This window comes from Bos grunniens, chromosome 11 (assembly GCF_055505025.1).
Source record: "Bos grunniens cultivar Pamir isolate PY7600 chromosome 11, Bosgru_T2T1.0, whole genome shotgun sequence".
NCBI lineage: Eukaryota > Metazoa > Chordata > Mammalia > Artiodactyla > Bovidae > Bos > Bos grunniens.
Genome location: NC_141175.1, coordinates 95,175,782 through 95,187,929, shown reverse-complemented (window position 1 = coordinate 95,187,929; position 12,148 = coordinate 95,175,782). Strand labels below are relative to the sequence as shown.

General features: G+C 48.0%; 1 protein-coding gene across 4 annotated transcripts in view; it reads left to right on the top strand.

Moving 5' to 3' along the window:
* The window catches only part of EXOC6B (exocyst complex component 6B), a 730,532-nt gene extending 719,105 nt beyond the window's left edge, over window positions 1-11,427 (top strand). For all 4 annotated transcript variants that reach the window (XM_086327590.1, XM_086327589.1, XM_086327591.1 and 1 more), the window contains 2 exons: window positions 3,779-3,891; window positions 8,039-11,427. In XM_086327590.1, coding sequence (XP_086183716.1) covers window positions 3,779-3,891; window positions 8,039-8,165 — 240 coding nt within the window. In that variant the 3' untranslated portion in view covers window positions 8,166-11,427. The remainder of the gene's footprint in view (window positions 1-3,778; window positions 3,892-8,038) is intronic.
* The last annotated feature ends 721 nt before the right edge of the window (window positions 11,428-12,148 follow it).

Here is a 12,148-nt window from a genome sequence, read left to right as displayed (position 1 = left end):
GTCTGAGTGAACTCCAGGAGTTGGTGATGGCCAGGGAGGCCTGGCATGCTGCGATTCATGGGGTCGCAAAGAGTCAGACACAACTGAGCGACTGAACTGAACTGAACTGAACTGAACTAATGAATATAAACTATTAAACAGTGGAAACCCATGAATCCATACCAGTAATAAAGCAGATGAATTAATAGTGGAGCAGAAGCGAGCACTTGCTTATGGTCAAATGCTGAGTGACAGCTGATAAACTTGGAGGGAAGGATGGAATCAGTTTGAAACTATCGTAGTGAAGACTAAATTGGAGAAACATCTTCAATAGATGCTAAATCTAATAGAAAATTTTAATCAGGAACAGTATGTTCACGTGATCTCCTAAATTGCTTGCTCGTTACAAAAGAAAAAATAATACCTAGACAGTGGAGAAATCAGACGACATCTTATCTTGACTGGGTGATCAAAATTAATGTCACCGTTGAGAGACACGTGAACATTTGCACCTCCAGATGTGATGCCCTGAGGAGGACACAGCATCACATGTAGGATTCTGGCCAGATATGCATATCTTACATCTTATTATGAGAAAGAGTTAGGAAAGTCAAAACCTAGGATGAAAAAGGAGGTAGGGAACTTTTGAAGAGTTGATATTATTAAAAAATGTCAATATCATATAAGAAAGACTGTGGAAATAGTCCAGATTAAAGGAGACTCAATAGCTAGCTAAATGTAATACCTGATCCTGAACAAAGAAGCTATACAGGACATTATTGGGTCAATTTATAAAATTAGAGTATGAACTGTATCAAAATTAGATTTATTGAAGTTAAAAACCATACTGTGATTATGTTTGAGAAGAATGCTGAAATATTTGGGGATAAAGGGCCATGATGTGTGTAATTACTCTCAAGAGACTCCAAGAAGAAATACTGTATATGTGCAAAAAAAGAAAGAACACAAATGATGGGGCATGCTGGGTAAAACATTGGTGATGCATGGATCTGGGAGGAGGGTATATAGTGCTCCTTAGACTACGCCTCTTCTTAGAACTTTCTGATAGATTGGAATTATTTCCAAAATGGAAACTTTTAGAGATAAAAAATTAAGATGTGCTCGCGATGACACACGTTCAGTGATGACAGAATGTTCAGCGTCCTCGGGAGAGACTTTACTGAGATCTTACAAGGCAGTTGCATGTAGAGAACTAGGCTGAGAGGCCTCATTCACCTCGGAATATCATAGTCTGGAGATCCAAGTGCTGTGATAAAGAGGCCTACTGGTTTTCTTATTCTCTTATTCTAACTCTGATCTAAAGAATCCAGTAGAGCTGTACCCCAGAGCAGGTTAACTTAGCTAAGTCTTACCCAGCCTCTAGTCTATGTCCATCTGTCTCAGAGGAGACCATCAGATCTAGGTGCAGGCCACAAAAAGGCCTGTGGGAAGCAGCATAGACCCAGAGCGTGAGCCACAGGCTCATACTGGTTGAGCTTAGTAGAGTTGTGTGGTTTCCAGGCCCAGCGTGGGATAAACTAGCTAGCTTGTCATCCCAGAGTCGTAGGCTCAGTACTGGCATTGAGAGACTTTGGCAAGAATTTAAAAATAGGAAATCTTGGGACTAAGTTATGAACTGCCCTCCACGCCCTATTGGTGATTTACCCAGGTTTCATCATCCAGAAAGACATGGTGTTCTTTGCAGTAAATCAGAAAATGCTGATACCATCAGTTCCATCACTGAAATTAGGATTCTATTAGTAGAGAACAAAATGAAATTAGATTTATGAAATGTATATATATATATATATATATCCACATCTGAGAAATAATATCTAAAATAGCTTTAAGAAATCAGGTTTTCAAATTTTTCCAATTAAACTTATTTGTTATTCTTTCATGCTTCTTTTGTTAGGTCCCTAGCATGCAAACAGCAAAAAGCTCCCAACATTTTCTGTTTAGTTTTCTAAGAGAAAAAAAACTAATTAATAAAATGCTCTCTTTTCCCATAGTTTCTTTCCTTGGGGTTTCAGGGAAAAACATAATCTTACTTGTAGAAGACCTTTAGAACAAGGGACACTCCAAATGTCTATCATGTTCCTTAGGAGGAACTGTCTTGAGCAGTCTTTAGGCTGGAAATACCAAGATTAGGATAGGAAGTCAGGGAAATTTTTCTTCTAAAGGAGAGCTCTGTGAGGCCTTGGGGCAGTGAAAGGAAGTGGTAGAAGCCCTTTTGCTTGCCAACTAAAACAAGCATGACCTAAAAGAGGCCTGAGAGGGCCGTTTGGGGCCTTGCTGACCCAGGCCAACCAACATGTCTGTCTCTCTCCCCGTCTCCTCTCGTATTTAGTATCCCTTTCTTGGCTGAGGGTGTAGGGGCTTTTCTCTGTTTTAGTTTTGGGACTTTAGCCAATTTGCATCCTGAGGAAGTTCTTAACATCTATCCTAAGAGAATGGATAGAAGAGGAGACTTGGCCCACACTGCTTGTTTGCCCAGCTGCACAGTGGGGAAGACAGAGGAGGAAGGTATGCCTAAGAGCCCAGACTCCAGCGTTGAATTTGATTCTTGGCCTCTCCGCCTTAGTTCTGCACAGAGAGATTGTGGTCTGCTTACCTTCATCAACTGTTACCTCTTGGAAAGGGAGAAGTGGGGAAACGCCCTAAGTCCAGAAGCACTTGTGTGCATCTCATGGCTAGAAAGACTGCTTGAAGGCCCTTCTGTGTGATGATGTGAGTCTGGGGCAGTGACCCCCGCAGGTTTATACAGGGGGCTACCAGCTTCCCTTCCGTCACCCCTACCCCACCTTTGAAAGGCACTGATTTTTTTCTTTTTTAGTTTTATTTAGTTATGAGTTTTCAATATTTGTTAGACTGATACCTGAGGCTAAAGCTGGCTGAGAAGGAAAGCCTTTGACAAAATGTGGTTAGTTAGCAGATTTCTATCTGTTCAACCAGTGTCCACATGGGTGTTGTATATTGCCTCATGTAAATAGCATATGGTCCATTTGTGTCTTGGTTCAGTGTGTTTCTGTGCTATCTGTGTGTCCTGTTTGTTTTTGGCATGTGTCTGTATCAACTGAGTAACTTAGCAAAGTCAACACAGCAAGTCATGAAATTCATACTTGAACCCAGACCTTTTAACCTGAAAGCTCATATAGTTGCATATGGGGCACTGGACACACCCACCTGTATTTGTTCATGGTTGAATTCTGAGCTCCTAGAATGGTGCTTGGCACATGGAAGACATTTCGTAAGTATTTATTAAGTGAATGAGTGATTATTATGATAGTCTGGTGTTTTGATTCAGTCCAGTGCCAGTTTCTTTCCAGGCCTGCCTCTGAGAGCTCTCTCCCGGCATCAGCAGTGCAGTGCTTCCGGCAGAGATGACTCTACCTTACAGTGATTACCCGTTTATTTTCTTAGTTTTGTTACTGTAGCCATTCTTTCTCTTGTGTGTGTGTTAGTGGCTCAGTCATGTCCAGCTCTTTGCAACCCCATGGACTGCAGCCCGCCAGGCTCCTCTGTCCATGGAGTCTCCAGGCAAGGACACTGGAGTGGGTCACCATCCCCTTCTTTGGGTGCTCTTCCCAACCCAGGGATCAAACCTGGGTCTCCTGCATTGCAGGTGGATTCTTTACCATCTGAGCTCTCAGGGAAGAGTCATACTCTTTCTCGTATTACAATTTTAATTTTATTTTTCAAATCTAGTGGGTAGTGAAGGGTGCTAGGAGTTTTTGAGATCCTGATTTGTCTTATCTGTCTGATTAATCACCAGAGTGGGGGTTTGGATATTTTACAGCTTTTGGATCTCTTCATCCAGTGGGATTGGTCAACCTACCTTGCTGACTATGGTCAGCCCACCTGCAAGTACCTCCGGGTAAACCCTGTGACAGCTCTGACCCTGCTTGAGAAGTGAGTACCCATCCCATGGCCTGTTTTGAGGGGTGGGGTGATGGGGAGGGGAGACTGATACAGAGGATAATTTTCTCTTTGCCACTACCTTGAAAAGATGGCAAAGAGGCCCCACTCTAAAGCCGCCACAGGTGTTCTCAGCAGTTTCCATTGCTGGATTTGGCAGTTCAGTCTTCCTTTTGGAGCCTCTTAATCCCTGAGCCCCAGCAAGCTAGGGAAAGTGTGTGTCAGGGGAACTGTGGCATTACTTCAGAGCTTACCTACAGATGACAGGAAGAGAAAGGAAGATGCCTTAGCCTGGGGCTCAGGTCAGCCTGGTGAACAGAGTGAGCCAGCCCCAGCCATCTGGGGTGTGATGATGGATGGAGAGCGTCCCCACAGAACAGATGGCTTCTCTGGTTCCTGGCAAAGAAGCTCCTGAAATTATTTCAGCTGCCCTACCAACCCGTGTCTCCATCAGATTGAGCTTTCTTATGCTGAATAGCCCAAGAAAGCTATATTGGAAGTGTCTAACTCTTGCCTTAAGCAGTCACTAGCCAGCAAAGTGGCTGCCATGGGACTTGCGCGTCTCTGAAGCAGAGCTGCTGCCGCTGAGGTTGAGTTAGCCAGCTCCAGAACATCTCACTAACCAACATGTCACCCAGATGCTGGAATCTGCACTGCGTTGTAGCCTGGGCCTGGCTTTAGCTTACCTAGTTGAGAGCTGGCAGACCAGAGACAAAGACCCATGTAAAAAGGAAGCTTTCTCTTGTCATCAAACTAGATAAAACCCTTGGCTTCTTAGAAGAGCGCCCTGCATATAGACAGTGTAGTAAGTCTACATATATAGCCAGTCAGGCAGGTCTCAACTCCTAAGAAGGTAAGAATCCGAGTCCAGGAGGCCAGAGTGAAGCCTTAAGCAGAAGGAGAGGCTGAGGGGTGCCTTCCTACTGAAGGCTATAATGGGGGAGAGAAGGGGAGGAGGTAGAGAGCGGGCGCGAGCAGAAGGCAGAGGTGTGTGTCTGGAGCCAAGCCACTAAGAGCCCAGAATTGACTTTTTCCAGATCAAGACAGACTCATGTTTCCATTTTAACTCTGTTTCCCATGATTCTCTCTCCCAATGACCTTCTTCCCTAGGATATCTAGAGAGTAAGTATATTATTCACTTGGGCCTTTTCCACTACTTTCAGGCAAGTCCTTCTGGTTTCCTCATTGACACTAATGACTACACTAAAATCCCTACCCTGTGAGTTGTCCCCACCCTGACATACTAATCTGCTAAACCAGCCCGGTGCCAGCTGGCTGGCTGCCTCCTCTCTCCTTGGTCCTTCAAGTGACCCTTGGCTTACCAGTTCCTTTGGGGCTGGGAGTGGTGACAGGGATTTTCCCCCATCAGTGCCAGGTAAAAGGTTGCTCCCGCCCACCTTCCTGGCACACTCAATACTCTTGCTAGTCCAGGGCCTGAAATCCAGCCCTGACACAAGGGAGCTTCCTCAGCAGTCTTCCCGCCCTCCCAGTGGTGAGGCCCTGGCTTCAGGATCTCCCACAGAAGACTCTTTCTTAGAGGCGAGGCCTCACCCACGTTCTCTGCACCCTACTGGCTTTTGCGTTGCTGCTCGGGTGTCCTGTTCAGATGGGCTCTGGGATTCCCTTCGGCCAGTTGCCTCTCTCAATAGTTCTTACGCCTCTGTTCCTGAGAATCTCACATCCAGGAAGTACTGGCTTATCTACTTCCTGTGGATCAACAACAGGCTAAAATAATCAGCCTCTCAGTAGCATTCTGGAGGCCTAGCCAGTGATAATGCCATGTACTTACCCTGGGTGATCAGCAGGATTTAAAAGCCCCCTTCCAAACACAGTAGGGCCAGAGGCCACCCAGATCACTAAAATCCACATTTCCCAGCCTCGTAGGAATCAGTCTCTCGATTTGACCCTCTCCTGCTCTCCCCACAGCCAGCTCTACCACCAGAGCTCAATACTCTGTCCTTTCCAGCCTGACACTTCTTAGTGGGATGAGACGTGGAAAGACACAGGACATGATGAGGACTTTCAGGAAAGAGAAGAGGCCCCTGTGTCTTTGAGAGGTGTCCAGGGCCAGAAAGATCCAGATCCTGGGCTCACAGAACGTGATAGGGGATGGGAGCTGTCCTTTGGTTTTTGAGCATTGCAGGGTACACACCAGCATGCCACCATCAGCCCTCAGGGCACCTGAGTTTCTCCTTCAAGTAATCCCCACTCCAGGCCTTAATGGCTAAGAAATCCTGGCCTCTGGGGCCCAAAGACTACCCTTTTCTCCTGTTCCCTCCTTCCTTCTTTCCGGACCTCCTCAAAGGGAATTGAAAGCCATCTCTGTCTTTGGGCTGCTTTGAGGAGTTATGAAACGAGTGACCACATAGGATGTTAAATTAAGTGTTCTATAAAGGTCAGAAGTGCTTTTCTTCCTTTATTATTCTTTTTTTTGTTTGTTTAGTGTTGGTTTTATTTAGATTTATAGTATATCCAGCAAAGGAGTTGCTGTCTGGGATAAATAATCCTAAGTCAAGCCAGTTCCACAAATATGGTGCGGTTACTGTTTGAGAGACCAAATACAGTAATCATCATAGCCTTGAGGTCCTTTGTGCTTTCTTTTCAACCTAAACCTCTAAACCTCTGTCATCTCTTCTTCTTCCTCCCTTTCAAGCACAGACCTCCACATGTGGGTGGTTGTACCTTATACGCAGTGTCTAAGTATGCTTGATGAGTAATTCCAGGCTCAAGGCCCTAAAGTTTAGATCAGAGAGAGAAGTCTCAATTCATTTGTGGCTGTCACCATCAGCCAGAGCCATAAAGCTGGGATGCTCATCAGAACCTCCCTACCATATGGATATAAACGTCCTTGTGGACTCTCTGACCTTCTGGCCTCTCTAGTCCATCCCTCTGCACGGGGCCTCCCCACGGGAAAAAGTGGTCCAGGATTAGCCAAAGGCCCCTGGAAGTCTTCCTGGGAGTAGTTGACTCCCTGGTGCCAGGTTCCTTCTGTCCCCTCTCCTCGCCCATCGCCATGCAGGGCAGGGGGCTGTGAAGTCAGAGAGCCGGCCAAGCTCCTGAGTGATGGTGGTAAGGAACCACCTAGGCCGCCCCAGGGACAAATGAGTCTGGGCAGAGTCCTTCTTTCTCTACCACGAGAACTATCTGTGGGCTGGAGATCCGATGTGCAGAGGCTGGGGCCAAAGTTGACAATCACCAACAAATACCAGGGGCTGGGGCGCCTTTCAGGGGAATGAAAGGTTCCTGGGATCTGTCACGATGGCTGAGTCAGGCTTGGGGTTCCTCTGGACCTCAGCCTGGCCTTGCCTTTCTCCATCCATGCTTTCCAGTTAGGTCTCTCCATCTGCGTAATTGACGGCCAGAACTGCCCATGGTTTGTGCTCTAGGAATACGCCGTCTTGGGAGCTTTAGCAGCAGCCAGTTAAAAAGCTTTCCAAAGGTCAAGATCTGAAGGTGTCGCAGCCATTGAGAACTCAGGGGCTTCTCTTGCCTAAAGCCCTGGTTTTTCAACTGAGAGAACAGCTCAGCCTTTTGGCACCTGCTTTCCTCAGCACCGTGCCCTCTGAACCACCTCACTGCCTCTGGGCCCCATTCTGAGGCAAAGGAAAAGAGATCAGTCAGGCCCTTGGTTTTGTTAGGAGTAGGATAGAGTTACCAGCTAGAGTAATGTTTAGGAATGCATAGTGGCTTTCAGTACTCGTGTTCTTTTGAAATGCTCGTTAAGAGCATTGTCCTGCTTTCCCTTTCAAATGCCAGCTGTAAGGTCGCAGCAGGATTTCAGTAGGTTCGGGGTTGATGAGAAGACCTTAGACATTCTCTGAGGTCCTGTTGTCCATCAGGGCTGCAGCAGGTGCCAGACACCTACGCCAGGCTCATACCTGGGCATAGAAAGGGAGGAAGTAGGTAGGGTGAGCATGGATAGTAAGGGGGCTGGCCATGGCTGGCTCTCAACTGTTTTCCAGAGGTGACTGAAGTTGGGAGGTATGGAGGTGCCAACAGGGCAGCTTTCTGAATAGTAGGTGAGTGTGGGCCTGACAGTGGAAATATTCTGGACTCTCTCAACTCCGGGTGGTTGTTCAGACATACTGGCCACCTTGCTGCCTCGAACACTTTGCTATCTCTCTTCCCCCTCTCTGTTTAGGATGAAGGACACCAGCCGCAAGAACAACATGTTTGCACAGTTTCGGAAAAATGAGCGAGACAAGCAGAAATTGATTGACACCGTGGCCAAGCAACTCCGGGGACTCATCAGCAGCCACCACTCGTGAAGACGGGCCTCAGGCCCACAGAGGCTGATGGCTGCAGCCCCAGAGTCCAGGACCCAGCGCTGGCTGGCCCTGCATTTGTGCATTCTTCTTCAAAGAGAACAAATGTATTTTTTTATAATAACCTATGTACAGTATTCGCATAACCTTTCCCTATAGTAGAAGAGGCACAAGAGTAAGCAAGTCCAGGAGATGTTGCTAGGCCGGGCTTCAGGGGAAGCCACACTACACTGTATCTTCCTAGAGACGGTGGCGTCCTCAGTCCGGTGTGAGGAACCCCCTTTCACCCGTGGCTCTAGAGCTTAGGTCTGGGGCTCAGAAACTGCACAGACAAAATGGGCACTTGGCACTGGGAGATAAGGTGATAGGCAGAAGGATAATAAAGTACATCCTGTTCACTCCTAGGTGCCCCATTCACTGCGTAGGTGAGGCTGGTTGTTCTTGATGCAAGGAAGGGGCCTGGAAGACACTACTCCTTGGTCTATGAAAGACCAACACACAGCTGTGGAGTTCCAGAGGTTTTTTTTCTCAGTCCAGAGACTTTCCCTAAGCAGACAGCAAGCACGCCACTGTGACCAGCTGACAGCTTCGCTGCAGCTCCCCCAGGATGGCATCTTGAAGCCTCAATCTGCCCCCAGCGCTTGCACTCCTGATTTGTCTGGGGCATGGCAGAGCTGAGTACGCAGTGGGACTAACTAGACTATGACTAGCTGTAGGTTGCCCCCACACCAGGAGGAGTCTTGAAAGCCAGTGTGAATGGAGTCAGAGCCCAGCCCCTTCCCCATTCCTCTCACTGCCCTCCTTCCTGGTCAGGCGCTTGGTTCAGGGCCCAGGTCCGCAGTTATTTCACAGACAGAGAAGCTCAGACGTGGCCTCCGCCAGCAGTGTCACTGGGATAGTCAGCTTGCAGAAGCCTGAAAAATGACCTCTTGCTTTCCGCTTAGGTAAAACCTGAAGGTTACTTGGAATCGATCCTTTGTGTTTTAAAACCAACTTTCTGGCCACCATCTCTATGGGAAATGCCACCAGCTCTGTGCTGTGGGGAGAGCTTTCGCTGGACCTGCCTCTGGGATGGAGCCGCTGTCACCATGAAGTAGAGCAGAGCAACCCTGACTAATGGTTTGTCACCCCAGCCGTCCCTCACCAAGTCATACCCTGGATAAGAAGCTCCTGCTCAAGCCTAAAGCTTCCGTCCCCCTTTGAGGTCCCCAGAGCTATCTTTTGGCTTTGTCTGAGAAAGATTGCCTGTAATCCTATCCTTCAAGCTCTGGAGTTTGCAGAGGAGCCTGAACTGGCTATGTCCTCTGTCGCAAATGGGCTCCTGTGACTTAATGCAAAGGCTTTGCTATGAGGTCAATCATTGGAACCTGCCCTTTAAGACACTTCAGGAAGACGCTATTAAGGCTACTGGCGAGAGTATAATTGTGCATCACCAAACAATGACAAATAAGCCACACAGGCCTTTCCAGCTAGGATTAGTGGGAGGAAAGACTTATCAAACAGAATTCACTACCTTTGTCAGCTGTTGAGTTGCTTCTAGGGAGGGCAGTGCTTTTCACCACCACCCCCGCCCCCCTGCCAAATATTATGTCACAACTTGAAAACCGTGGGGAAGAAAATATGCACACAGACACACAGACTTCCTCAAAACTGGAAAGACCAGGCTGCTGGAGGCTCTGCAGAGCTTTCTGAGGCTCATCCTCAGGGCTAGTCATCCTGAGGGCTTGGTCCAGGGTCTTAGGATGAGGCTCAGAGATGAGTGCTGCCACTCAGAACTGCTATAGCCAAGGGAAGGCAGGGGCCAAGGGAATGAGACCTCAAATGCCATCTCTCAAATTCTGGACTTTATTAGAAAAGAGCAAGAAATGATCACTCAAATCCTATTGCTTAAGAAGGGCCCCAAACACCCTGCTTCACTAGACCCGTTACAGCAGGATCTCTTCTGCTTTTTGCATTCCACTCTAACTTTGAAGTGGAATGGAGAGAAGCTTAAGTATGTCGCTTTATTTTTCAAGCATTATCATTGTCGGTCTGGTCTCAGACCCATACCCTGGAGAAATAGTGTTACAAAGAGAAAATGAACAGGGTAGAGGAATGAGGGTCACCCTGCCCCTTGCACACAGAAGCCCCTCTGTAGAAAACACATACTCAAGCCCGAGACTCACAGGGCAGATCCTTTGTTAGAGCCCTTCTTTCCTCTTGGTCTGCCTCCAGCCTTCCCTAACAAAACCAACCTGCACCACTGAGTTGTCTGTGGAGACACACTCTTGGTGACCAGGGAAAGGTAGAAAACAGGGACTGGCAATGTCCAGACTGTCTGAATTGGTGAAGTCGGAGTTTTAGTTTTGTCTGTAGGCCTCAAGCTAGGTCAGCCCTTGAGAGGACTTGGACGAAGCATGGGTGCCTGTGTCCCCTAGAATCCTGAGATCTGGCCTCAGATGCCCAGAGATGTAGATGCGCCCCAGAGCCCTGAGGAAGAGGCGAGAAAAAGGGTGCTTGGAGGCCTTCCCGTCTTCAAGTTGGCTGAGTTCTTGGGAAAACCAGACCCATATTCCTGAAGGGACAGTCAGGTTTGGGACCCTGGTGGGTTGCAAGTAGTAATGTAGGCAGCTGGAATAGTTTGAATGTATCACATGGCAAAAGCTCTGAGGAGAACAAATGAAGCTGCTGATGGTGGGGAAGAACAGGACGTGAAAATTGGAAGCGGCAGAGAGTTCCCATTGGTAAAGGGCATATACAGCCTCCAGGGAGCAATGCCCGGCATTTGCGTTGTCTCCCAGGCCTCCGAGTCAGCCTAGCTTCACTGCGCACTTGACAAGTGCTTGCTCAGCAAGTCCCAGACCCAGGCCCTTTATCCCCAAGGTTGACATTGGCCGTGACTGCCCATGAGGCCTCTGAGCACACTCCCCACGGCCTGCTGCAGAAGCCCCTCACCAGAGCCTCGCTTCTCCCAGGACGCTGCTCCTGACTGCTTCTGGTGCCTCTTTTATCTTTTTCCTTTGCCTGAGTTTGCAATTACTTTTCACTAATGTGTTGGAAATGGCCTTTTTATTTTGCACAAATAGTTGCACATTTATGAGGGAAATTTAGGAAAGTCCATTTTTAACTCTAAAGGGAACTTTTTTCTTTAAAACTCAACCAGTAAAGCTACTGATACAGATGGGCCTTGTGGTTAGTAGAAAACCTCTCATGTGGAAAGAGCATGTCTACTCCTCCTGTATGTTCTCTTTTAATTGCTATTAAATAAGGGAGCCTACGCACCTGCTCATCGTGTTGTCTCATGGTTTTTGTTCTCCCGCCCCTTTCACACCGTGGAGTATGGTTGGTGATCTGGATACAGACCCTGCACCCCTTCAGCCCCACTGGGGACTAGAGCAGGCAGAAGCCTGCTGGGGAGGAGAAAGCTGCCTGCTAGGCAAGGCGAGAAATCGAACTGTGGCCTTGGAAGCATTCCAAACCACCGGCCTAGGCTTTCCTGCCTGTACCATTAACACTGGCATCGTCGTCATCAAGAGGAATAACCCTTGAGTTGCCTGATTTATGAGGAGTACCTGGCTAGGCTACTAGGGGCTCACGGTGTTCTGAACACTGGCCCTGCCATGGAACGGCTCCTGGTTAAGATGGAGCCAGGACGGATTATGTAGAGGAAGCAGCGAAATGAGCCTGTCTTAGAGCTTGGTGGAGAAAGGGACAGGCATCCCAGACTGCTGTGGGAACGGCTCTCGTCAGGGAAGCAGCACAAAGTGAAAGTCGCTCAGCTGCGTCCAACTCTTTGCAACCCCATGGACTATACAGTCCATGGAATTCTCCAGGCCAGAATATTGGAGTGGGTAGCCTTTCCCTTCCCCAGGGGATCTTCCCAACCCAGGGATCGAACCCAGGTCTCCTGCACTGCAAGCAGATTCTTTACCAGCTGAGCTACAAGGGCGCAGAGAAATGGGGATGTTAATTAGCTGGACCTTGAAGGAATTAAATCCAATGTGGGG